The sequence below is a fragment of the Trichophyton benhamiae genome (genome assembly GCF_000151125.1).
Source record: "Trichophyton benhamiae CBS 112371 chromosome Unknown Abenha-G-c-321f20.f1, whole genome shotgun sequence".
Taxonomy (NCBI): Eukaryota; Fungi; Ascomycota; class Eurotiomycetes; order Onygenales; family Arthrodermataceae; genus Trichophyton; species Trichophyton benhamiae.
This window is the reverse complement of record NW_003315088.1, coordinates 206,507-232,408: the sequence shown is the minus strand read 5'-3', so window position 1 is coordinate 232,408 and position 25,902 is coordinate 206,507. Positions and strand designations below refer to the sequence as shown.

At 47.4% G+C, this 25,902-nt stretch overlaps 10 protein-coding genes across 10 annotated transcripts; 5 read left to right on the top strand and 5 right to left on the bottom strand.

Annotated features, from left to right (window-relative positions):
• Nucleotides 1-348: 348 nt before the first annotated feature.
• Nucleotides 349-3,306, bottom strand: ARB_02325 (uncharacterized protein; the record flags this gene model as incomplete). The annotated part of the gene is made up of 1 exon (XM_003011429.1): nt 349-3,306. One exon carries the CDS (start codon nt 3,304-3,306, stop codon nt 349-351), a length of 2,958 nt encoding a protein of 985 aa, XP_003011475.1.
• A 4,958-nt stretch (nt 3,307-8,264) lies between these two features.
• ARB_02324 (uncharacterized protein) lies at nt 8,265-8,393 on the bottom strand (the record flags this gene model as incomplete). The annotated part of the gene is made up of 1 exon (XM_003011428.1): nt 8,265-8,393. One exon carries the CDS (start codon nt 8,391-8,393, stop codon nt 8,265-8,267), a length of 129 nt encoding a protein of 42 aa, XP_003011474.1.
• A 71-nt stretch (nt 8,394-8,464) lies between these two features.
• On the top strand, nt 8,465-9,621 carry ARB_02323 (uncharacterized protein; the record flags this gene model as incomplete). The annotated part of the gene is made up of 2 exons (XM_003011427.1): nt 8,465-8,595; nt 8,643-9,621. 2 exons carry the CDS (start codon nt 8,465-8,467, stop codon nt 9,619-9,621), a joined length of 1,110 nt encoding a protein of 369 aa, XP_003011473.1.
• Nucleotides 9,622-9,941: 320 nt separating this feature from the next.
• ARB_02322 (uncharacterized protein) lies at nt 9,942-10,611 on the bottom strand (the record flags this gene model as incomplete). The annotated part of the gene is made up of 2 exons (XM_003011426.1): nt 9,942-10,354; nt 10,467-10,611. The coding sequence occupies 2 exons, from the start codon at nt 10,609-10,611 to the stop codon at nt 9,942-9,944; spliced, it is 558 nt and encodes a 185-aa protein (XP_003011472.1).
• A 1,085-nt stretch (nt 10,612-11,696) lies between these two features.
• ARB_02321 (uncharacterized protein) lies at nt 11,697-13,272 on the top strand (the record flags this gene model as incomplete). Its single annotated transcript, XM_003011425.1, has 3 exons — nt 11,697-11,946; nt 12,027-12,483; nt 12,582-13,272. 3 exons carry the CDS (start codon nt 11,697-11,699, stop codon nt 13,270-13,272), a joined length of 1,398 nt encoding a protein of 465 aa, XP_003011471.1.
• A 303-nt stretch (nt 13,273-13,575) lies between these two features.
• Nucleotides 13,576-17,027, top strand: ARB_02320 (uncharacterized protein; the record flags this gene model as incomplete). Its single annotated transcript, XM_003011424.1, has 6 exons — nt 13,576-13,818; nt 13,881-14,146; nt 14,200-14,816; nt 14,956-15,872; nt 15,977-16,363; nt 16,443-17,027. The coding sequence occupies 6 exons, from the start codon at nt 13,576-13,578 to the stop codon at nt 17,025-17,027; spliced, it is 3,015 nt and encodes a 1,004-aa protein (XP_003011470.1).
• A 389-nt stretch (nt 17,028-17,416) lies between these two features.
• ARB_02319 (hemolysin-III family protein) lies at nt 17,417-18,285 on the bottom strand (the record flags this gene model as incomplete). The annotated part of the gene is made up of 2 exons (XM_003011423.1): nt 17,417-17,719; nt 17,755-18,285. The coding sequence occupies 2 exons, from the start codon at nt 18,283-18,285 to the stop codon at nt 17,417-17,419; spliced, it is 834 nt and encodes a 277-aa protein (XP_003011469.1).
• An 820-nt stretch (nt 18,286-19,105) lies between these two features.
• Nucleotides 19,106-21,343, top strand: ARB_02318 (MFS monosaccharide transporter, putative; the record flags this gene model as incomplete). Its single annotated transcript, XM_003011422.1, has 7 exons — nt 19,106-19,156; nt 19,232-19,478; nt 19,533-19,793; nt 19,879-20,208; nt 20,322-20,901; nt 20,954-21,153; nt 21,213-21,343. The coding sequence occupies 7 exons, from the start codon at nt 19,106-19,108 to the stop codon at nt 21,341-21,343; spliced, it is 1,800 nt and encodes a 599-aa protein (XP_003011468.1).
• A 632-nt stretch (nt 21,344-21,975) lies between these two features.
• On the bottom strand, nt 21,976-24,898 carry ARB_02317 (uncharacterized protein; the record flags this gene model as incomplete). The annotated part of the gene is made up of 6 exons (XM_003011421.1): nt 21,976-22,337; nt 22,400-22,961; nt 23,022-24,251; nt 24,314-24,549; nt 24,615-24,693; nt 24,770-24,898. The coding sequence occupies 6 exons, from the start codon at nt 24,896-24,898 to the stop codon at nt 21,976-21,978; spliced, it is 2,598 nt and encodes an 865-aa protein (XP_003011467.1).
• A 459-nt stretch (nt 24,899-25,357) lies between these two features.
• Nucleotides 25,358-25,900, top strand: ARB_02316 (uncharacterized protein; the record flags this gene model as incomplete). Its single annotated transcript, XM_003011420.1, has 1 exon — nt 25,358-25,900. The coding sequence occupies one exon, from the start codon at nt 25,358-25,360 to the stop codon at nt 25,898-25,900; it is 543 nt and encodes a 180-aa protein (XP_003011466.1).
• Nucleotides 25,901-25,902: the final 2 nt, after the last annotated feature.

Sequence of the window (25,902 nt, the reverse complement as noted above, 5' to 3'; positions counted from 1 at the left end):
ATCAACCGAGCAAACGGAAAAAGGAGTATAGTGATATTATCCATTCTATATCGTGAAAAAAAAAAAAAAAAGGCCTGCAATAGGTCATAAACGCCATTTTCATACTCATTAGTGCCTCCTTCATACCAAGTAATTACTCGGAGACGGTAAAAAAGTCAAAATATACAAACGAACGTAGATGGGTATCAAGCAGTATATTAGAATAGGAACAGATATGTGAAGGAAGAAACGATATAAAAATAAAACATGGAAGCCCCATCTCCACACATACCATACCCCGGTATGGTGAGACAGGGGGAAGAAGGAAAAGAGGAGGCGAGAAGGGGTATAAAAGCTTGTGGAAAAGTATCAAGTTTGTTCCATCTGCTCCATTTCCTCCCATCCTCCCTCTCTGGCAAGGCGGTGACGGACACGTTCTTTGACATTTTCTAATTGCTGGCCCAGAGCTTCAGTCCATTGGCCTTCAACCATGCCGACTTTCTCCTTTAGGTCGAGGGTGAGGATCCTTTCTTCCTCAGAACGAGACTCTTGCATCTCACGGCGGACGTCTTCCTCTGGCTCGCCAGATATAATCCGTTGTACTTCCATGAACTTGCAGTTCGCATTCATCAAGCCGAATTTGATCTCATGAAGCAGGCAGAGGAGATTGGTCTGGGACTCAATGAACTGATATGTTGATTTACCGGCATGAGTGACCAGTGAGTATAAATATTGCAGCGGGAACTGGTAGTAGCTTGGGTTCTCGTCATATTCCTTCTGCGGAATGCGGACGGAGAATCCTTCAAGGCTCTGTGGTATGTCTTGCAGGATCGTCACGATGGAGGGAGCAATGTCCCAGAACGCCGACAGTTGAGTCTCAACTCCCCGACTCACGTTTGCTTCGATTACGTCCATGAAGCTCTCAAACCGTTTAAGAGTCCCAGCGACGAAGGCGAGTTTTCGATCCTGAGCGTCACGAACGAAGAAGTTATCGGTCTCGGTGAGCTTTTCTGGGTTTTTGGCCTGGCGGTAGGGGAGAGATACGACGGCCCTGAAAAGCTCGTTGCGCTCGCTAAGGATATCGTACTCTTCGCGGAACAGGTTCTCACGGCCGTCGAATAACCATTTAAGCTGTGTCAGTTTCTCTACTAGTTCAGGCTCTTCATCACCCTCTTCCTGGGTCTGATCTGGTGTTTGACGCTGTGCTGAGTCGAAGAGTTTGCCTCTCAGTTCATCAATGCAGGCTGTTGCGATTTTGATCCTATCTTTCAGGATACTCTGCATCGGCTCCAAAACTTCGACCTGATACATGTCGAACTCCACTTGAACGATCTCACGCTCTTTTTCGTTTGCTTGCGCCCGTCGACCGGCCTCTGCATCAGCCGCATCCGCATAAGATATGCTGCCACTTTCGATTCCCTGGTTCATCCGCGCTCTGAACCCACGGAGTTCTTCTTGGGCCTCCTTCTGGTGCTTTTCACGGAGAGACTTGATCTTCTTTTCAAAACTCGCTTTGGTTGCGTGCACCTCAGACAAGTCGCTAATAGTTCGAACAGTCGTTCGATAAAACGCCATGTCTGGGTGATTGTTATTCACACCTGGATAATGCCTTGGGTATGGGGGAGGCAAGGTAACCAATCTTGAAATATCCAACTTGCGTGCTTCACGGTTGATGGCTGATAATGTCCGTGATGGTCCTGGGGGCTGGGGAACATCAAGGTCATTCCAGCCTACCTTTTCTGGAGGATACTCATTCGGCCCATAATTGGCATAAGGGTTTTGGTCCCCAGAGTATTGCTGATCATAAGCAGCTTGTGTCGGTGTCAGATGGTCCATTTGCATCGCCTCGCGCATCTCTCGCGGCAGACCCATATATTTCGTCTCCCGTTTAGTGCGTGAGACTTTACCGCCAACATCCCCGTTATCACTGCCAGTTTGCGATTCCCACCAACGACTAGGTGCGCGACCCCGAGAGCTTTCTTCGTTGCTCATACTCATGCTTGCAATGGGTGATAAGGCAGGTTTGTAGCCATTCCCCAAACCAGATTCAATCACAGAAGTGCGCCTTTTGGGGGTGACCCTATCAGGAGTCTGTGGAGGTTCGGATGGACCAATAGAGCTATCCCTAGGCCTAGCTTCAACCTTTAGCGGATTACTCGAGAGTTCAAATAACTTATCAACAACGGTCTTAGGATCAAAATTCACGTCACTCCATTGCGAGCCATACTGTTGGCGACGGATGCCTGACTCGGCAATTATAAAATTGCAAAAGGCCTGCAATGCATCCGTAGCATTGGTCGCTTCTGATTCTTTCCTTAGATGTTCATGATACCGACATTCCGCATCTTGAATAAATTTACCATCTATAGGTGCGTATGGGGAGGGTTTGGGTGAGGCACGCCGGGAGGGAGCCTTGACCGGGACCAGGGGCTGTGCTTCTAGAGGGGACACGTCAACTGGAAGATGTAAAAGGTGCGAAAGTGGCCTGTCTGAACCGGCGCTACGCGGCTCTAGTCCAAGCAAAGCCGCATCCTGCTGTTGTGCTGGGGGTGGTGTTGGCAGAGCCTTGGGAGGTAAATGCAGCGATTCGGATGCCATGGTTGGCGATTTCTGCTCTCTCCCTGGAGAAAATGGAGGGGTCTGGCCTCTGTTTGCCAACGGCTCGTGCGGAAATGTCTGTAACCTGGGAGTGGCAGAATATGGAGAGGTGATGGCATTCATTTTATTACTGAAGGGTGAAGTAGCCGATCTGGCGCTGTGCAGGGGCTCCTCTCCTGGATTGCTACGAGCACTGCGTGGCGTGGCTCTGGTAAGAGTACGTCGACGTACAAGTCCGCCAGATACAGGCGAGCTAAGAACCAGGTCTGTCGGCCATGACATGTCATTGTTCTCATCTTTGGATTCCTGTCCATGAGCGCTGTTTTCAGTTCTGTTATTCCTGCTTTGAATACGGCGCTCACGGATCCCCTTTTGGCTTTGAGTCCTGATAGAAGACGGAGTAGGCTGGCTTGAAGCGTCATGATGGTTGTTTGCTGCAGCATTAGACGGGCTTGGTGATGCGGAAACCGACCGATTTTGGTCGTGGGGAGATGCTGATGCCCGTCGGGGAGTTATTGGGGCGTTAACCTGGTCAGCTACCCATCCAAGCGGAGTTGCTGGGATAGTAGGAAGACTAGGTTCTATTGACGATGAACCCGAGCCAGACCGTAGCCTTTCTTCTCTGTTCTGAGGTAAGTTGTTTCTCTCTACCGCCGACTGTGATGAAAAAGAAGTCCTTCTTGGAGCACTCGCTGGAGGCGGCCCTGGAGGCGGCGGTGGAAGTGGCATTCCAGGCTCCCATCTACCATTCCTAGAAGACAATTGACTATCCACCTGAGTACTGGCCCTATTTGAGGTTCTGCCGTGAGGTAAGTCACCGGTCGACACAGCTCTCCTTGATGCTGGGGGTACAGATTGTAAAACGGTCTGGGACGACCCGGAAGAAGTTGGTTCGGTACGACCAAGGCCAGAACCAGCTCCGTAATGACTTTGAAGGCGAGAAGAACCATCATTCACTGAAGCTTGCGGGTGAGTTGAATGAGAAGGTATGAAAGATGTCCTATGATCGGGACGTTGCGGCTGTTCAAGCTCATGACTACCTACTGATGGTGACGGACCGGGGCGCGGGACAGAATAATGATACCCTGGAGACTCTCTCTGGCGAGACTGCGAAGGAGCCGTACTTTGCTGAATCGGTGCAGAAATAGGACTAGGACTGCTAGCCACTGGGTAGCCGACCTGTGGAGATTGAGCGCGCTGCCCTCGAAACGTTGCTCGAGGGGGTGAGTACGGAGGCGGCGGAGGCGAAGCTGTGCATATGCCCTTTTTGTTAATGCTTGATACTTTCAATACACCTCTATATAAGGCTAAATATACCTGTCACTGAGGTCGAAGAGGGCGCTGCCTGATGTACCATTCCCGTTGACGCAACGGGTGACGTGCCACCAGAGATGGGCCCCCATTCCTGTGGATTATACCGCGAATTGAAAGACCTTGGTCGTGCACCCGCAGACATAGGCGATGTGGTAGCCGTCACACCGCTCAACATGCCGGATGATAGGTAGGGAGAAGTCATTGATACTGGGGTGAACGAGAGGCCACCGGCAGAAGGGAGGCCAGGCGGACCTGGAAATTGAAGCCCACTCAACGACGTAGTGAGAGCAGGAGGCTGAACAACATTCTCTCGTCGGCGTGGGGGGTGGATAGGCACAACAAGAGGTGCTGAGTGAGGTGCGGCCGGTAGGTGGTGATGGTGAGAAGACAATGCCTCCAAACTATCCGGCCTGTTATCCAGCGGACTAGTTACAAGCGCGAAGGTGAAGAGACCAGGTCAGCCGACGATGCTCTTAGCTAACGAGGAGCAAATAGCCCGGCGTCTAGAATACGCGGGATAATGAAAAGGCACAATCCCCCAGTTCGCAATGCCACAATCGAACAGAGGAGGGGTGGAGAGGAAAGGAGAGTAGATGGGGGAACAAGACATTGTATGTACTATTAAACGGAGGATTTGCCACACCTGTTCATCTTATACCAAAAGCTCGATACCAGACCAGGTCAGAGACGCGGTTGCAGCACCGTAGTGGGCCAACAAGCACCGGGGTATGTCGTGCGTTGCCCTCGCTGTACAGCAGCCGTTTCTGGTTTCAACAGCCTAAAAGAGACAAATCACACCAACAAAGGCGACGTGGATGCCACCAGCGCGCGGGCCGTCTGCCGGGAACGAATGCATTGGCTAACTTGAAGGCCGTCCGGGTCTGAGACTGCCAGGGAAGCGGGAGCTACTTTTTTTTTGCGCTTTTGGGGGCCAGGACGAAGTTCGGTGGTTGGAGAATGAATCGTTCAGGACGAGCGAATGAACTTGGCCAGACGGCTGCTGGCTGGGCTCTGCGAGTTATTTTTAAATAAATGCCTGATAGTGTTGGTACAATCCCCCGGCCCCTGTCGAGCGGTGCGGTGCTTTGTACACAGCAGGCTGCAGCTAGTGATATTAATAGAAACCTAATTAACGCTAGGAACGTTAATTAATCACGTTCAAAGGGATGCAGAGCTGGGAAAAAGCAAGTAAAAGAGGGAGTAAATTTACTCCATTTTTTCTCTTTGCTTTCCTCAAATATGAGAGAGTTTCCCCATAGTTTTTTGAGCCACCGACCGTTCAGTTTTCTTGGTGGAAAATGATTGACGCCCTGGATACCCGACGGGCGGGATCCCTCCAACACCCTTAATCACATCCTTCCCCTATGTGTACTCGGTTCATTCATGTATACATGAAAGTACTCCGTACCATGTCAGGTTCATTCTCGATACAGCATGTGTAATGCTGCTAGCAAACTTAGCACGTATTGGCGTGAGTGTGCTTGCATGAGAACCTTGCCTCTTCTGCAAGGCGGGCGGTTAACCCTCTTGAAAAAAGCCAACGTGATGTTCTCACTGGCTGCAGCCTTTCTTCTTGGCTGGGATGAACCCGGACACCCAAGAGACTTAACTCCAATAAGATGGGCAGCTAAGAGTTTGGCGTATTACTGATACATAGACCTGGTATGTCTATCTGTGAAGGCCAGAGTAGGACACCCGTGGGACGTGGTGAAGTAGACCATTGAAACTCGTGAGTCATCCTACTGCTTGATCTGTTTGAGATCAGCTTATCGTAATATGTTCAGAGATAGAAGGGGATATCAAACCTGGAGGTTGTTGAAGTGTTGGAGGTTTGAAGTTGAAGTTGAAGATGGAGAGAAAATGTTTTGTATCAACGAAGGTTCGACTTCCCGTTTCGATCGTCATGTGACAGTCCATGTGTGCATCACATCTACGGTGAAATTCAATCAAGGAGAAAGAATAGAATCTGGAATTGGAAGAATAATTGGTTCATATTCATATATTGCTATGGCTCGCACGCTGCGATGCAGTATATCTAATATATACCTACCTAATCGGCGTAGACTTACATGAAACTATCGATTCGTATGTTGGGCTATTATTCATATTCCAACGATCATATTGAGATGGAGAGTGAAATGTGTAAGCCCAAGGACAAATGTTGGCCCCCAGTGAGGATGGTGTTGCACCATACAACTACTGAGTGTAGGACATGAGGGACAATATGATAACCCTACGCTGCATTAAAATTAGCCCAAATTCCTTGGATATAAAAGCAATGCGTAACGAAGGATAAGAATAATGTGTAGTATCAGATCAATGCCCTGTCACGGGCTGTGGTCATCAATGTATAGACTATGTTGACCGTCGTGATAAAAGAATAAATCATCATGGAAGAGGTAGGGTTGAGAACGAGACGAAATAAAAAAAAAAATATTTGGGTCGGTAAATCATACCATTATGCAATTTATCAGCCTGAAACTGTCAGGTACTGAGGCAACTACATGTCTGTGACACACGTTAGCCGCCATCACTATGTATTTTCGACTCGTGTTGCTTCGATAACGAATAGTCAGGAAGGTTGACATTCTCGTCTTCGCTAGCGAGGCTAGCTTGGACATATGCTTGTCTTTGTGTCGTAATTGTCTCATCATTTAAAGGAGGTGCTTGATTTGACAGAGAGGGACCGACGTACAATATATAAATTGTCGCGACCTGCCATAAGCCCAAGTTAGTGTTATGAACTAGGATATGCATTGTGTGTGTGATAAACGATGCTGAAGAGCACAAGTTCAGTTTGGCATGAATGGTTATTTAAATGTTTGTGTCTGCATCGAGAATTCGAATAAGACTCGTCATCAAGATGTCATCACATTGTGGGAATTAAATGTCCGGGGAGAATAGAGTAGATTGTATACTAACCATTTTTAGAAAGGGCTACATCACCTGGCTACATAGTAGCGTGCTCCTGCTATTAATTCCGTCAGCCAGGAGAAAACCAAGCTATGGAAGATAACGTTGGTTGTGTTTAAGCCACAGATCAGTGGGCGAGGTTTTCTAGGCCTGCCACAATGGGGCATGTCTGTCATGACCGGCTTTGCCGTCAGAGCCCAGTGCCATTCATCCTTCTGTGTCCGTCCATGAAGAAAAGGCGTAACGAAGACGGTGATGTCTTACATGAGTGCTAAACCTGAAGAGGCGTGAGATTGTAAGAAAATCTATCAGTTCTTTTCGCAGCAGTTAGCTTAGCATTCACCACGGAGTTTCAAGAGCCAAAGAGACAAAGATCCGAATCAGAAACAGCCATTTATAGTAACGTCAACAACCCGAAGGTCTCAGTCGGTATTTCCAGCGTATATTATAATAAAAATAATCATCATGTAAGGCAGTGAAGGAGAGACGAGGTGGCAGGCTTACCAATTCATTTCTCAGCTTGCTACATGGTAGCATGTTATGGTGACTGTGTCTGACGATTAAAAGCATTAGTATTTCCGAAGAAAAGACTCAAACGCGAGGTCTTCGGCTCGACAGAAAGTAAGTAGTCAAATACAATTCAGACTGACGTGTGCAATTATGGAGTTTCATCTCTTCTGAAGAAGATCAAAGACTCTAGTTTAAGCGGTTGTACAAATCATCACCCAGGACAGGACACAGCACAAAAGAAATCAAACCGAAGCCAATTACCCAAGAAGAACTTACCAGGAGAAGCAGCCATGATACGGGTCCAGAGCTATAACAGTTAGTGAACGAGGCATCTTGATCAGCAGTCCATAATCAGCCCTGCTGTTGTTGTTGATTTTGATATTCTTCATTCGCACAGTGAAAAGGAAGGAAGAAAATTCTTAGCAAATAAAAAGTTGAAGCTTTTTCTAGTTAGCAGCGCCAAGGCCCTTTACTGTAAGAAGATAAATACTCCGACACCACCGCAAAGTTACACCGATCGGATAAACATCCGCTTAGTAATATTCGTGATCGACGCTGCAGTGACTTTTCTTCGTTGCTTTTCGCTTGCAGTTCTTCAGGTACGGACGCTCATCCTATGATTATTGCTGATGTCGATGCAGTGGTTACTTTAATATTTTGGGTTGTAATTTTCCATCATGCAATTAGACCGCAAATTCACCTTGGCGGCTGGCCCCCTGAGCCAGCAATTAGGTTCCGGCCATGCGAATTCAAAGGGGAGCAGGGTCACGTTGACACGCAGAAAACCCGCGCGAAAATAAGCCGGGAGGGGCAGCCAGGCAGTTCAAGGGGCAGCGCGGAGGTCGCAGTGACTTCCTTTGCCCGCAAAATTTGTGTGGGCGGAGAAGTATCGGCGACCTCGCCCGCGGCGGCTGTTCACGGGCAACTCCCGCGGGTCCAGTGACCGCTGGCTAGTTCGTGACGTTGTTGGTAGAAGAAGACGGGGAGTTGGAGACAGGACGCAGATATAATTCTTCTTTTCCTTTCTTCTTCTCCTCCGTCTTCTTCTCTCCCCCCTGTTGAACCAAGCCAAGTTGCATTCTGTTGTCTTGTTCTGCTGAATTGCTCTTCCTCTCTCTCCTCGTCTTCTTCCTACACACAGATATCCAGAATGGCTGATGCTACCAACGGCAACGGCGCTGGTGCCGTTGGCAACGAGAACATCAACACTGATATCATCACCCTCACCCGGTTCCTGACTGAAGAGCAGTCCAAACACCCAGAGGCTACCGGTGACTTCACGTATGACTTGCTATCTGCCCCAATTGCAGCGTGATGCCGTTGTATAGATTGTTGTGTACTAATGGCTTTGGTAGTCTTCTTTGCCATGCCCTCCAATTCTCCTTCAAGTCCATCGCATACTACATCCGTCGTGCCACTCTGATCAATCTCACCGGCCTGGCTGGCTCCTCCAACACCACCGGAGATGACCAAAAGAAGCTTGACGTGATTGGCAATGATGTCTTCGTTGCCGCCATGCGGGGATCAGGCAAGTGCCGTCTCCTTGTCTCCGAGGAGGAAGACCAGGCTATTATTTTCGATGAGAGCCCCAATGCCCGATATGCTGTCGTCTGCGACCCCATTGACGGCTCCTCAAACCTTGATGCCGGTGTCTCTGTCGGCACAATCTTCGGTATCTTCCAGCTCCCTGACGAGATCCTCGGAGCCGGCAAGACAGTCACGGCCAAGGACATCCTCCTGCCTGGAACCCAGCAGGTTGCCTCTGGTTTCACCATGTACGGCGCCTCTGCACAGCTTGTTATGACTGTGAAGACAGGAACAGTCAACGGCTTCACTCTTGACAACGCTCTTGGTGAATTCATCCTTACCCACCCCAACATGCGCATCCCACCCAGCCGCTCTATCTATTCCGTCAACGAAGGAAACTCAATGTACTGGCCTGAGTGGGTCAAGAAGTACTTTGAGGAACTCAAATACCCCGAGACCGGCAAGAAGCCCTACAGCTCCCGATACATTGGTAGCATGGTTGCTGATGCTTACCGAACCCTGCTGTACGGTGGTATCTTTGCTTATCCGGCTGATTCTAAGAGTCCAAAAGGCAAGCTCCGTATCCTTTACGAGTGTGCTCCCATGGCTCTCATCTTTGAAAATGCTGGTGGTCTAGCTATCAACTCCAAGATGGAGAGATTGCTGGAAATAGTGCCAGAGCATATCCACGACAGAAGCGGAATCTTCCTCGGCAGCAAGAACGAGGTAGAGAAGGTCATGGGAATTAACAAGCGATTCGAAGCTGCTGGCTCTAGCTAGATGAGCATGTAAATAAGTGAGCTATAACCAAAAAGAATTACATTACAGCGAGGAGTTTTCAATTATTATCATCCGTTTATTACCAAGCTCGTTAAGAAGAAATAAAATGTCATTTGAATATATACATCTGATTATTGTAATTCATGCTGCTCTAATAGTAATATCGTCCGGCGCAGTGCCATGCTATGCTGAAAATAACTCGTTGCCTCGCCAAACAAGCCTTTTTAACTCCGTGATATCCCCGACAGTCAAACCTCCAACACCCTGTATATGCATAACTTGACCCAAACGAAGAGATGAGAAATAGTCCGAAAATGACATTAAATAACCTGATCTGCCGAAGTAGGAGGTCGAACAGCATCTGAACAAGGAGAAACAACATTCACGCTCCCCCTAGCCACCGATTCTTGAATAACTGGCAGCTTCTTAGGCGGTAGCAAAGTGGTATGGATCGGTCTAACGGACCTTGGGACGTGAGATGAGCAATGGCGAGGAACAGACTCCGATCGCAGAGCTTGTGTCCTCTGAGGACGGGTGTGTAGGCGTGAAAGAAGGTATTTATACTGTAGTTGGGCGCTAGCGGACTGGAATGGCTCTGGCGGAGTGTACGTTGGCTTGTTGGTAGGGTTTGCAGTGGCGCTTGGCTTGGTGATCGTTGATTGAATTACGGGTGGTGAATTGCTGGTGTTGACATTGGTGTTGATTCGTAGTGCTGGGTGAAGGAGCTCCTTGTCTAAGGATAGTGCTGGTGACGTAGTTCTTGTAGTTGGAACTGGGGATGCTTCTGGGAAATGTTAGTACATACATACATCAACTCTCTATTAGTGTTATGTGTATTAACGTACCAATGTCCCGTGGAGTAGATGCTTTCTTCTCCTTATACCGTACAATAAGAATGCGGTATAGAACGACCAGCAGACCCAGGAGAATTAGAAAGCTCAATACCTCAGCTACTATTATGAGTAGCACAGTCGTTTGTGAAGAGAGCATGATGATAAAATAGTAATAATCGTAGCAGTCAATAATACAGAAGTACTAATGTTATTGGAGAGTATTGAAGTAGGATGATACTTAGAGCTGATGTCAATTGCCTACCCTACCAACGAGGAATTGGTACCTCTTTTATCTATACACTCATCTGCAAGTTCATGGCGATGAGCCCCCTCGAGCTACTATCAATAACACATCGACCCATGGCAGCTCTTCAAGCTAGCCAGTATACGCCTCTATGCATAGCGTCCGCCAGGGTCCGGAGTAACCCCTCCTCTGCCGAACTAATGTACGTGTGTAAACAAAATGAGGGGAACTCAGTAAGATAAATCCACCTTGATGCATTATTCACACTGCATCAACCAGGGTATCTTGGGGCCGTAGCCAGTGACATCGTATCCTGCGTCTACAACCTGCGTCGTGTTGTCCTATTTTTACCTTTCGGCCCATGCCGCTGCGGGTGGCAGTGCGACCAGTAACTAAAGAGAAAAACCACCAGGGGTTGCCGCGAGCTGTTCTATTTTCGCCGTGACGGCCCCCTTGACCCCGGGTCGACTTTGCAGAAGCGATGCTGAGTAACGCGCTAAGGATGACCTGAATATACAGCTATTACTGAAGATAAAAGACATCAGATAAAAGACATCTCAAGAGTCCGGAGCAAGTATTTAGTTGATGTGTTATTATTTTGAGGTTGCAGAGTTTCTGCTTAGTCAGGTGCAAATGGCAAACTAGCGCCAAGACCTCGGGACGACGTCGTCTATCAAGATGGCTTCCTCATCGTCGAATTCCTACGCTTCAGCGTCCCACAGACGACGTTATGCCCCTTGTGTCCTGGAGAAGAGTTTGTCCGACTGACGAGAACCATGGCCGCGACGGGTCCGGCGCCTTCTACTGTCGCGGACAGCACTAGTGCTAGCATAGCACCCAGCGCGGGTGTGGCAAAGCCATGCCACAATTGCAGACGCCGAAGACTCAGGTGTGACCGTTCTTTGCCCTCCTGTCAAAAATGCATTAAGAAGGGCGAGAAGTGTCTAGGCTATGGTAAACTGCTCGTCTGGAACAGAGGCGTGGCAAGCCGTGGAAAGATGATGGGAAAGTCCTTCCATGTCCCCGATCAAGCGGCGGCTTCCACTGCGGCGTCCGGGAACCAGGAACTTTGCCTACCCCGGAAGTACCGTTTTGTCCCTAGCAATATGCCTGATGGTGAGGCTGAGGCTGAAGCAGAAGCGGAGGCCTCTGACGATGAAGGGGAAGCCTCCGTATCAATTAATCCGTGCCTGGTGGACCCGCTGTTCCAAGATCTCGACCGTGCATCTCGGTTCTACATCTCGCACTGTAATCAATAGCCTTGCTTTATTTGTTATGTGTGCATAAAAATTGAATTTCCAACAGAAATAGCTAACTACGAGTTTTAGTTACGGACCAGATGTGCCGTGATCTTGTAACATATGACGTTCCTAGGCACAACCCTTATCGTGGCATTGTTCCACTGATAAGGGACCATGCACTCCTGCTGCATGTCATCGTTGCCAATTCTGCAATTCATATATCAAATGTGATGACAAAGGGCCCCGGTCTATTGAATGGAGTTCCTGGCCAATATCCTCATCATGATGCACTGATGGCAAAGCAGAAGACTCTCCAGCTTCTTAACCAGGCCATGAACGACATAGATGCTGTTGATCTGGAAGTTGTGCTTACGGCTATCCTGCTCTCTATTAATTATGAGCTTGTGAGCTCTGGAAAGGATGATTGGAAGGTACATGTCGAAGGTGCCCAGAAACTTATCGACTACTTCGGCCTATCAAAACGCTCTGACCTATCGTCTGCTATGAGTGCGTTGCGCGACCATGTCGTTTCTGACTGCCTCATGTAAGTCAATGGTTATCTCCCTTTCCCAAAAGTGCTTACCTTTACCCTATTACGGAACATCAAAAAAGAAATCGAAAGCTTAATGTTTTGACAACTAGCTACTACATCCTTGGTTCGACCTTTTCCGCTCGACAACCAAATATGGGCTCAACAACAAGCCGCTACCCCTTTCTGGATGTGCTGCCATTGCTCGAGCGTGCAGAGGCCAACAGCTACATGTCATGTCCTGCATTTCTTTTACAAATAATGCTCTCGGCATCCCATCTATCTAATCTTGACGTGATTACCGGTTTTGAAGAAGAGCAAGCCCGCTACTTGATGGAGCGAGCTAGAACATTCAATATTGATGCTTGGGCGGCTTCCGTACAAGGCATCTCCTCCCACAATGATTTTGAAAGCCGTGTCCATGTAGCCTCGGCTCATAAGTCCGCAGTCTGTCTCTACATCCATCAAGCCGTCCCATCCGCAAACTTGATGGATGACGACAGCAGAAAGCGCATTGTCGAAGATATTATTGGCCACCTCTCTTTCATCCTTCCCGGAAACTTGCTATTGAAAGGCACTTCTTGGCCCACTTTCATAGCCGGTGCCGAAAGTCGAGACCCAGCACAGCGGGCCTGGATAGTGGCTCGTCTCAATGACCTATGGGAAATGCTGCCTTGGGGCTATGTCCATACCGCTATCGAGATGCTGAAGGCAATATGGGCTATGGAGGACACGGCTGTCGAAACAACCTGCGGATGGCTTAAGAAGCTGAAGGGCCTTGGAAATGACTGGATTGTCGTTTGATATCTCCTCTTTGCCTTGTCTCTTCCCGCCGTCGATGTTGTTGCTCTTATATTCGCACAGCTTGAGACAAGTGGTCAAGCCAAGCTTTATATCCAATGTACCTCTTGGCATTATTTCCTAATCAGGAAGCTTGGCGGCACTTTATGCATTGGTTGGAGGTTACCTTATTTTCAGGACTCAAGCTCGAGACGATTTTGCTCGTCATATTTAAGCAAAGCAAATAAGCCAGTTACCTGAGTACTAGCTGCAGATGGAGGGTTGTATCAGTACCCTTTTTTTGTTCGCTATCAGCTCGCAGCAGCCATGGGAGAGGCCCAGTCGATGAATCACGGGCAGCGTCAAGCTCAATGCACCTTATCACAGCCGGCTCATAGTCTTCCATATGAAGTTGTCATCAAGGAGATAGGCTCCGACGCGGAGAATGGTTTGAACAGCTCGGAAGCCCAGAGACGATCAGAACAGTATGGGAGAAATGACCTTGGGAACACGGAATCTGTCCAGCCTGCCAAAATGTTACTCCGGCAGATTGCAAATGCTATGACATTGGTAGGGCCTAACTCTACCCTTGGGAGTATACATAGAATGACTCTGACTAACACGATAAATAGATTTTGACCATGGCTATGGCCGTGAGCTTTGGTATTAATGCGTGGATTGAAGGAGGTGTGCTAGCAGCAGTCATCATCATCAATATCAGCATTGGTTTTGTCCAGGAATACCAGGCAGAGAAGACCATGGGCTCACTTCGATCATTGAGTTCCCCAACAGCATGTGTGGTACGGGATGGGCGTCAAATCATTATTGCGACTGCAGAAATTGTACCCGGTGACATAGTAGAGATGAAGACTGGTGACACTGTCCCAGCAGATGTAAGGTAATTACTGTGCTATCTGTGGTGTAGAAATATGCTATACTAACTTTGTGAAGGCTCATAGAATCGGTCAACCTGGAGACAGATGAGGCTCTGCTCACTGGCGAATCCCTGCCGGTACGGAAAGATGCCGACGCAACTTTCAGCGATGATACTGGACCCGGTGATCGTCTTAATGTCTGTTTTAGCTCATCTATTGTCACCAAAGGTCGCGCAAGAGCCATCGTCTTTTCAATAGGTATACATACGGAAATCGGATCCATTGCAGCTGCACTTCGGGCAAAGGGTACGCGGCATAGGCATGTAAAGCGTAACCCAGACGGATCTGCTAGTTTTTATCGCTATATTCAAGCTGGCTCTTTAACCGTTTATGATGCTATTGGTGAGATTCTGGGACTAAATGTCGGTACGCCGTTGCAGAGAAAACTTTCCAAGCTTGCGCTCATGTTACTCGGAACTGCAGTCATCTGTGCTATTATCGTTCTTGCTGCAAATAAATTCAGCAACCACCAGGAAGTTATTGTTTATGCAGTAGCCACTGGTCTAAGTATGATACCGTCTTCCTTGGTGGTAGTCTTGACCATTACCATGACTGTTGGAACGAAACGGATGGTAAAGAGACATGTCATTGTGCGAAATTTGAACTCTTTAGAAGCTCTTGGATCAGTTACCGGTAAGTAAGCCTTTGCCTCTTAGGTACACCGATAGAAGCTAACATTTGGAAGACATATGTTCCGACAAAACTGGTACTCTTACTCAGGGGAAAATGGTGGCGCACAAAGCATGGGTACCTGCACGAGGTACCTACGCAGTCGGTCAATCAAGCCAGCCGTTCAACCCTAGGGCTGGTAAGCTGTACCTTGAACACAATCAGCCACACAAAATAGATCATACAAGGAGCAAAGATACTTCTGAGTGTGAATATACCAAAATAGAGAACGATCGTCCACTTGATGAGTTCCTCAAAGTTGCATCCCTGGCCAATCTTGCAGTTGTTCGTGAAGCTGCCACTGGAGACTGGGAAACACATGGGGACCCTACGGAAATCGCCATTCAGGTCTTTGCTACTCGCTTCAACTGGAACCGTGCTCAACTAATTTCTGGAGACAAACCGGCATGGACTCAACTTGCTGAGTTTCCATTTGACTCGGATGTCAAGAAAATGTCCACTGTTTTTAAATCATCGACTGGTGATGTGTTTGTATTTACTAAAGGAGCTGTTGAACGAGTGTTGTCATCATGTTCAGCAATTGAATGCGTTGACGGTTCGGAGTTGGAAGCAATAAGCCCCGAGATCAAGGATGACATTTTGGCTAACATGGAAGCCTTTGCTGCACAAGGCCTTCGTGTTCTTGCTCTTGCTAGCAAACCACTCTCAGCCATGAGCTGCAACAACCTAGACCTAGATCGCAAAGAGGTCGAGCATGACTTGGTTTTCCGTGGTTTGATTGGACTCTACGATCCTCCCCGCCCAGAATCCGCGCCTTCAGTGCGTCGCTGCCATGAAGCCGGTATTTCTGTCCACATGTTAACAGGCGATCATCCCAGCACAGCGAGGGCAATTGCCACAGAAGTAGGAATTCTTCCATCTCATACTGATATGCTGAGTAAAGGCACCCTTGATTCCATGGTTATGACTGCTCAGCAGTTTGATAAGCTATCAGATACCGAGATTGATACCCTCCCTGAGCTCCCCCTGGTAGTGGCACGATGTGCACCCAATACCAAGGTTAGAATGATTAATGCACTACATAGACGAAACAAATTTGCAGCCATGGTAACACAACCCCCAATCTGCTTACCTATATATCACAAATAAGCTAACTGTACCAGACGGGTGACGGAGTTAATGATTCGCCTTCTCTTAAGAACGCTGATGTTGGTATAGCGATGGGTTTAGCCGGATCTGACGTTGCGAAAGATGCGTCAGATATTATCTTGACTGATGATAACTTTGCTTCAATTCTCAATGCCATCGAGGAAGGCCGGCGTATATTTGATAATATACAGAAGTTCATATTACACGTTCTTTCCCAGAATTTCGCACAGGCCATAGTTCTACTTCTTGGCCTTGTGTTCAAGGATGCGGATAATTTATCTGTTTTCCCATTGAGCCCTGTTGAGATTATTTGGCTTGTTATGATTACTTCGGGACTTCCAGACATGGGGCTCGGTTTTGAGCAGGCGACGATGGATATTATGCAGAGGCCTCCACATAGGGTAAGTCTAGAAACTCATCATATCTCTCTTTATTCTAGTATGCGGCGGTTTCAAGTCTAGTTATTAACTCTGCAACTAGCGTGGCATTTTTACTTGGGAGGTGATGTTAGACATGGTTGTCTACGGCACCTGGGTTGCTGCGTTGTGTTTAGGAGCCTTTACACTAGTAATCTACGGCTTTGGAGATGGTTACCTTGGAACAAACTGTAACAAGGTCTACGATGGGTGTGAACTAGTCTTCCGAGCACGAGCGACTACCTTCGCATGCTTGACATGGTTCGTCCTCTTCCTAGCCTGGGAGATGGTTGATATGCGCCGCTCATTCTTCAACATGAGGCCCTCATCTTCATCATCTGGTATCACTCCACAGTGGTGCCGCGACATTTGGCAGAATCAGTTCTTGTTCTGGGCAAATATCTCCGGATTTGTCATCGTTGTTCCACTCTTATACATTCCCGTTATAAATAGGAAGGTTTTCCGTCATACAGGCATAACGTGGGAATGGGGAATTGTCCTGGTAGGTACGGTCTTGTTTTTCGCTGGGGCAGAAACCTGGAAACTGGCGAAGAGGGTATATTTCAGGCGGAAGGCGCGTTTGGTTCTTGGGGTTGGTAAACAAACACCTGACATTGAGAGCAGTATGTCAGTATACCAAGAGAAGTAGAGTGGGCGGTATATTATAGATTGCACATACACATAGAATTCTTGTTAATGATAAAAATGCATAAAAGCGATTCATTATATATACTCATGCTTCTATGGGTATACGTAGTATAAGGAGGTCATGTCTACTTCTACTTCCCGCTTCTTATGTCTATCTAACAGTACACTGGCTGTTGTAGTAAGTATATTCAAGTGCGTTAAGAAGGCCAACAAAATGTATACACATCCCCAGCGCTACCATAGAATGGAAGATAGTGTGGGAATGCCCCCAGATGTCGAATTTCCCAGGAAACCATCGTTCGGGAATTTGTCTCTGTTTGATATCTCGTCAGTTCAAGAACACACATGAACCACGGATGCTTTGACAAGAAAGCTGAGGCCAATCTCAGCCTATAGGAATGGGAAAGGTTGGAGAGCATGGAAATTTCTCACCTCATATATGAATGCCGAGAAAGCGATTATGGCACCTTCGGTGAGATAATAAGGCAGGCCAACATTCATGCTTCGCTTTAGTCCGTGGAGGAATAGAGCGTGAGTAATAGGCGCAAATGCAGAGAGGCCAGTGCAAACAAACACGGCAACACGAAATCCTCTCCACTTTCGGTCTTGGAATTTTGACGACAGCAATATGGTTGCTGTCAACGAGCCAAGGACAACAATCTGTAATTCTCGGTTGTTAGCTGATGTATCCAGCTGGGTATATATTATTTCTACTTTGGTAGACACACCATAGTCCAGTATAATCGCTGAAGGTGAGGCTCGCAGTAGAATCCAAAATAGATTCCACTGATAAAGCAGCCTTGTATGAGAGTGATGATTCCCATGTAGTCACATAATAGCCATCGTTTAGCTATTGGCGCGGAATGGTTCAAGAAGGTATGGTATAGTGAAGAAGCTCCCAGACATAAGACGACGGTTGAAAGGAAAAGGGAGAGAATGAGTCCGTCGCCTTTAGCCAGAGTGTTATATCTGGACGGAAGATAGATGTTGACGAGATACCAGTGCAGAGCAATGTAGGCCACTGCTGGCAACAGGTGAGAGTAGATGTTGCAGGATTCGTTGTGGAGATAAGTCCAGCTGTGCAAGCAGCGAATGGCTGATCGAGACTCATGGCGATAGCCCGTTAGAATGAACTGGTTCCCTTCGAACCAGCTTGGAGTTTCGTCAAATTTCAGAAGACGTCCAAGCGGCGGTTGGATCGGTGGTGAATCGAGCCGTGGGGGTGTTAAGGCCGAGTCGGCCAATTTTTGTTGCGGCATGAGGAAGAACACTCGGGCAGCCGTAAATGATGGTATATACAGTTACTCGAGCGAGAGAAACATGAACTTCGATGGTATGTTATACACGACAGCCGAAGATATCAAGTCTTCTGCCTTTTCCACGTTCAAGCGGGGAGCGGGATTTGAGCTTCAAAAGGGGGTAACTAACTAGTTAGTTAGTTAGGTAACCACCGCGCTAATCCAGGCGCTTTCACAATCGCATTCACACTTGGCCTGCAAGTTCCCCTAGCAGCTGCTGGATGTTACACATGGAGATTCAAAGGAATGGAAAACGGTGCTGATGCCAGGAGGTTTATAGCTGGCCCAGCCACTGCGCCGACTTTCATCCATTTCAACCTATTCCATACATCCTCTTTCATTTTTTTTTACCACGTGGAGCTTGACCCTGAATTGAGTCCAGGTACGGCGGAACAAAGGTTAGACGACAGCCTCTCACGAGCAACAGATTTCAAGGAGCCCAGGTTCTTGTGGAGACTGCAGTGTCCATCCATCAACCTTGGTACCGAATAGCCCTTTGTGGATAAGCAACCATTAGCTTCTCGTTGTCGTCTGCGGGGACCAAGGCTGGCTACTGCACACCACACGGGCTGAAAATACATCCTTATCGTCTAACAGACACTGTGCTTTGGAGGAAAAGTGCTGTCGAACTTGTAAGTCTTTTCTTCGGAGATTTGAAGGCTGAAAAACGCATGAACAGCTGATGACATAATACAGATTTATATTGATTTTTAGACTAAATACTTTAGTTATTGCTTGATTATTGGCTAAAGTCACCGCATTCTCCACTTCAAGCTCTATAATGCGCAAATATCCCCTGACTAAGCAGACGACCCCCTTCTTCCGCTGCTCCGTCCGCTTCTGATGCCGACGGTTGTATCAGCCGGAGTGTCGCCACATTTCGTCTCCCGGCCTTGATCGCTAACAGGAGGAAGAGTTTTCTCGAGATGTCGACCCAAACGAGCAGATCAGCAGACTCCCCCGCCCCGCAAAAACCCATATCACCTTCTGGGGTAGCAGCTGTGAAAGGGACCGCTGGAGAGATTATTACTCCGCTGTGATATCAGCCTATTCAAAGGGCTTAACAACAAAAACAAACCAACACCTGGCAATGGGGGGAGCACCTGGAGCTGAAGAACTGGATAGGGGCCCTTATGAGAGCAATGTCTTTCGGCGTAAGTTAGAGAAGTAAAATTGACGCGCAGGAACTAGTAGCTGACTTTCCACAGCGGAATCAAAACTTGCGTCATATATACCAGGGGGATACTCTCCTTCGCGATGCATGAAACTCAGTGGCATGCCAATGGTGTATGCCATTTATGCATACGCCGGTTGTGCAATTATGTTTTTTGGCTATGACACGGCTGTTATGTCCCAGGTCAATATAAACCCTGACTATTTGCGAACAATGGGTGTTGCTGGCGGTACAGATCGCGATGCTGCAGCGATTGGAGGACTTGTTAGCTTGTGGTTTGGTGGCTTTGCCATTGGTATGTCCATTATACCCTACCATTAATGAATAATACTGCTCGTATTTAGTTACAAGTTGAAACTAATTTTAAAGTAACTGAGCAGGAGCAATGATGGTTGGATACACAGCAGACAGAGTAGGTCGGCTCAAAACAATCCAGATTGGATGCATCTGGGGAATCCTCGGAGCTGTGCTCCTTGCCACGGCCCAAAACATTTCTTGGTTTGCCTGTGCTCGGGTTATCAGCGGTATTGGGTGCGGTTACTTAAACACCATAGTTCCAGTATGGACTTCAGAGCTTGCTCCGGCTAACATGAGAGGTGCATTTGTTGCTGTTCAATTTACACTTGCTATGGTTGGATCTGCCTTGTATGAAAGCTCATCTCTCCGCCCTTTCGCCAAGTATCTACTAACAGAAGCTTCAGAGTGTATTGGTTAGAATACGCATGCGTTAAGACCCGGTCGCTTTCTTTTGCCTGGAGGTTTCCAAACGCTTTTCAAATCATTTTCCTTCTCGTTCTTCTCGCCTTCGGACCATTCTATCCAGAATCTCCCCGCTACTTGGCTAAAACAGGGAAAATCGATCATGCAAAATCCATCCTACAAAAATGTCGCACTGACCCTAATGAAGAGAATATTGATAACGAAATGGAAGAAATTCTTGATGCCATTCGACTCGAGGCATCAGACTCCAACCCCAGCTTCTATAATATGCTTTTCACTTCGGACAATCTCCATACTCGCCGTCGGGTGTTCCTAGGCGCTGGGGTACAAATAATGCAGAAGTTCACTGGAATTGACTTCATTGCTGTCTATGCTCCTAATATTTTTGCTTTCTCAGGGTTTAAGGGGGATACCCCTGCTTTACTTGCTGGAGGGAACTGGTTTGGATATATCCTTGCACTTGCACTGTCTATCTACCTGTGCGATCATGTTGGCCGTCGGAAGATGATGCTGTCTGGTTGTACTCTCATGGGAATCGTACTCATAATTGGAGGGATCTTATCCCAACAAACACTGAAATATGCCGAACTCGACCCAGGGAAGGCAAACAAGTTCGGAGCTGGTGTTGCCGCCATTCTATATGTGTACACCTTCATCTACGGTTCAACTTGGTTAACTACATGGTGAGTTTATCTTTCGCATACTTGTGAAATACAGCTAATGACTCTATACTAGCTGGGTTTATCCAACGGAGGTATTTCCACTAGCAACAAGAAGCAAAGGCACCGCACTTGCTACGTTCGCCTTTTCAGTGGCTGGAGGTACCATCAATATGATTATTCCATATTTGATAAGTGCAATCGGCTTCTGGGTTTTTATCCTATTTGCTCTTATTAACCTTGTGATGTTGGTACCAATTTACCTTTTCTATATTGGTAAGCCTTTTATACTACTACTCCACCTGTTGGGATAATGATACTAATTTTATTTACAGAGACAGCAAATAGGCACTTGGAGGATCTAGATCTATTGTTTGCAAGCAAAAGCAGCTTCGTTTGGCGCGCAGAACAGGAATTCGCCGACGCCAAAGGTTCTCAAGGGGGTAGCCACGGTGCAACCAATTAATTTCTCTAATATCTATACAATCTTTGAACTCAACTTTTTAACTAGCATCATAGATAGATATAGAATATCCATCATGCTAGAATAAGACAGCCTTTCATCAAGAGACTCCCATCTTCCACTGTTGTCGAAGTTTGTTGGCCCAGTACTTGTTATGGATGCATAAATAAAACCAAAAAGAATGGCTTGAGATCATGCATGGGTGCTTCTCGCCGAAAATGAAGCTCTATCCAGGAACGCAGTTTTCGCTGTTCCCAAGGCAAGGGCTTCTAAGAAGCGAGTGGCACCTTCATTGACAAAGGGAGGGAGGTTGTTGGCTGCGGTAAATTGGCATGTGGTTACTTTATGGGTTCTCCTTGTCCTTAGTTGGGTATTTCATATGTTAAGCATAGATAACCCACATTACCCGAAGAGGTGTCTAGACGTTCGATAAATAGATAGCTTCAAGCAGTTGAAATATATTTAAGGGGGATATATAGTGTGGCAGACGTGTATATAGTACATCGCACTGTAGGGATCGCAAGGAAAATGCTAGTTCTTCCAAAAGAAAGACGTGATTATAGATAGCTGGCAATATGTTGAAGACAAGAAAACCGGAAATAAGATACAAAATGAAAGGACAAGAATACACGACATTAGTCTACCGGATCCTCTTGCAGAATAGCTTCGAAGCTGAAAGGTGTGAATGGTATACCGTCACCAATGAAATGTTTGCTCATTGCTTCGACCCAGTGGAGACGGAGGGAGTGAAGCATAGCACTGGTTCCTTCCATCACACAGAGAATGGAGATAGTAAGCACGAACCAAAGGTAGAACGTAATGACAGTCATGATCACTCGGAGGGTTGGCGAGGTTTGGAGGAAAGCGTTGCCGAGAGTCATGCTCCAAAGGACGGAGGAAAGCTGTTGATGGGCAAGAGAAAGAGCCCAGAGACGGAGGTAGGAGGCAGTGTGAGATACACAGTTAAGACAGAATTCTAATATTATCAGGTCAGCAGCTGCCTCGCAATATGGAAAGTGCAGCCAAATTGGTAAACAGAAATGTGAGGGAAGTACATACCAATGGTATGGATGACTTGATGAATCATCTCTTCTGAAAATTCGAACTCATGATGTTCTTCACCTTCACCCATGTCCTGAGTAACCATTCCAATACCTTCTTCTCCATCACCCATGCTGTCGCGTTGACCAGAGATCAGATTTTGATGTTCATCATCATCATCCACAGCACTAGTGTGAGCAGCTTCGTTCAAGCCCCTATAGCCAAGGGCACGGGCACGGTTGTGTTCCCAGCGGAGATAAAGAGGCTTGAGAAGGAGGAGTATTGGGACTTGGATAAGAGCTACAAAGAGTAGAATCTTTTGAACAGTAGCCTGGCCAGGGTAGAGCTCATCATCAACACGGCCAGGCTGTAGGAACATGAAAATAAGCATGTTCAAAAGTCCGGGAGCTGGCAGACCGAGGCCATTCCAGTCAACAGACCACTTGTAAATGATGGTAAAGACAAGGTATCCAAAGATGGACTGGAAGAAAATCATTCCAGGAACGAAATTTCCCCAGATCTCAATGGGTTTCTTGAAGTGGCGGGCATTGACAAAGGACTGGCAGAGGGAGTATGTCATCTGATAATAGCGTTAGAAACTTCGAAACAGCTGCAAGAAGGAAACAGAGACGACACTTACATGTGACCAACCGAGAATGATACTCAGTTTCATCTTGTAACTGTTGGTGAAGAGCAGGTTGTTGTCTGCACCGTGCCATCCCCAATCCAAGCCAAATGGATATCTGTAAGAGCCTTTGAGCTCAGCAAAAACCGTTTCATTCTCGTTAAAGTCCTCTGGCCAAGACCAGGCACTCTGGAAGAGGTCCATTGACTTGGAAAATATATCGTTGTAAATCAATCCAGTGTACATAGCAAAGATTCCCATCATCAACATGATATATCTGCCAGAGAATGCCATGGAGCTCAGCTCATCAAGTTTGGTCTTTCCGAGCTTTCTCTCGAACAGAATTAGGGTGATAGCGAGCATTGTCATAAGCATAGCATGGCCGAAGTCACCAAACATAACGGCGAAGAAGAATGGGAAAGTGACGATAGTAGGGAGACCAGGGTTGACTTCTTGATACTTGGAGGTACCGTATGCATCGACGATAAGTTGGAACGACTGAGTAAACTTGTTGGTCTTCATGTAAGTGGGTGGCGTCTTATTGGTACGGATCTGGTTGACAATGGTGGGAACTGAGAGGCCAGCACGGTCGTTGACGTCCTGTAGAGTTGACTTGATGAGGCCAAGCGAGTTTGTCGGGCACCATGCTTCCGCAATCAATGTTTTACGAGCTTGATCGTAGGAGAACTTGTTGAGTGCGTGGTACACTGCCTTCTCCTTCTTGACGATAATCATCCAAGCAGCAAGAGAGCGAGCGATTTGTGTCAACTCAGCATCGAGTGCATTCTTGGTGTTGCGTAGGACGTTGCCAACGTCCGTCAAGCGAGTGTTGACATCATGGATCTGATCCCTTCGAAGTTCACTATTTTCATCCACGGCATGCAAGTTGGCGCCTAGAGATTCCGAAATCTTTCTAATCTTAGAGATGATTTCCTTTCCGTGAGCGAAGATAACGAAGACGTTCTTATGGATTTCCTCGTTGGTGGCTGGGTCGACGATGGGATCTGGGATTTCAGATTGGTTCATGTAGAGGTTGCCACGGAGAGTACGCCAGAGAATCCTCTCAAAGGCTCCAATACGATCCCGAGGGATAACACCAGCAACAAAGCCAATATCCATGACAGAGAACGATGACTGGTGAGCATCACCATTCTGACCTCTGGGTGGCTGCTGTTCAATGTCTCTCAAGAGGGGAGCTTCATCGTTATCGAAGGACTGTCTAATTTCGTCGGTTTGTCCATGTGCCTATATAATTGATTAGTATATCATAACCATGAAGTAGAGAATCTGTATATCAAGGTAAATACCCGATCGAAGAATCCGCCTGCTTCTCTGAGCACCCAACGTCGCTCAATGAGCTCAACCTCACGCCTCTTCAAAGCTTCATAACTCTCATTCAGCGATGAAACACGCTGTTCAAGGCTCTCACTTCTCTCAGCAAGCTCATCAATCTCGGAGGCCATGGGAGCAGCTAGATTGTTGGAGAACTCCTCAGATGGACGCATTTCGATGTCGGCCTTCTCCATCTGCGCATGGAAGTATCCTAGCGAAAGTCTATTGTTAGAGGCCTTGTACGTATATGCTGACCACCACAAAGATCACACGTACGAAGCTGTCTTTCCACATTGTCCAATCGTCGAATCTCGTTGGTAAAGGTCTTTTGGAATGCGGTGGTCTCTTCGTTCAGCTATCCACAATCCACCCACGTCAGCACCACCATACCATCAAAATATACCAGAATAACAAAGGTTTTGCATCCTCACATCTCGGAACTGAACCTGCCCAAGCTCACCCAGAGCGCTGACGACTTCACGGCCGATTTCATTGGCGATATAGAGCTGGGTCAAGCTCATATCCGCCGAGCGGAAGAGGGTGTCCTGAGTCGGGCTCATCGTGACGGCCAGCGGGGGGCTCTACGCCCTGTCCAGTAGCTTAGCCCAAGTTATTAAACAGTGCTTCTCTACAGAAGCAAAGACAAAAGAGCGTAATGCAAGTAGAGATGGATGGATGACTTCAAAACAACCCGGCTTGTCGCTGTTTGCGAGCTAAACGTTCTGCCTACCAGATTTGGATATCACGTGTATGATGACTATAACATGACTAAGTAATGATTAGATAATGCTTTAAAGTTAAGCTTTGAAAGTCAAATTATTGTTCGAAAAATACGAAAATCGCCTTTGGTCGATTGGCAGCGCGAGGCCGGATGGCATGGAAGCCCTCCGTGCTGTGGTGTTGAATAAACATGGTGAGGGGTGCGTGTATATATACCCCCTCCCCAGCCCTGTCAAGGGCAGCATGGCCGTCGAGAATCCTAGTTGTGCACACTAAAGGAAGATAACGAGCATCTCATCATGTCTGTTCTCAGCGTCTCTGCCTCGGGAAGCCATGATTTCTCTAAATCGACTGTACCGAACATCACCCTAGTTGAAAATGTGGGAGTCAAGGGTGATGCACACTCCGGTGCACACGTACAACATCTTTCTAGGCTTCATATCAATCCCCCACCACAGAACCTGCGCCAGGTCCATCTTATGCCATATGAGGTGCTCAAAGCTGTCAGTGTCAACCCAGGTCAGCTTGGTGAAAACATTACTACGGAGGGAATAGACCTTCTAGCTCTCAGCAAGGGAACAAAGCTCCGTTTCGTGGACCAGAAATCACCGGCTGTGGATTGTCCAGTGGTTACAGTGACTGGGCTGAGAAATCCGTGTCCGCAAATTGACAAGTTCAGAAGTGGATTGAAGGAGCATTTCATTGTCCGAGACGCTAACCGAACTATTGTTGAACGCAAGGCTGGAATAATGGGAGTCGTGGAGGCTGGCGGTGACATTCGACCTGGAATGACAATTGTCGTGGAGCAACCAGCGGTTTTCGAGCGGATGGAATGTGTTTAATT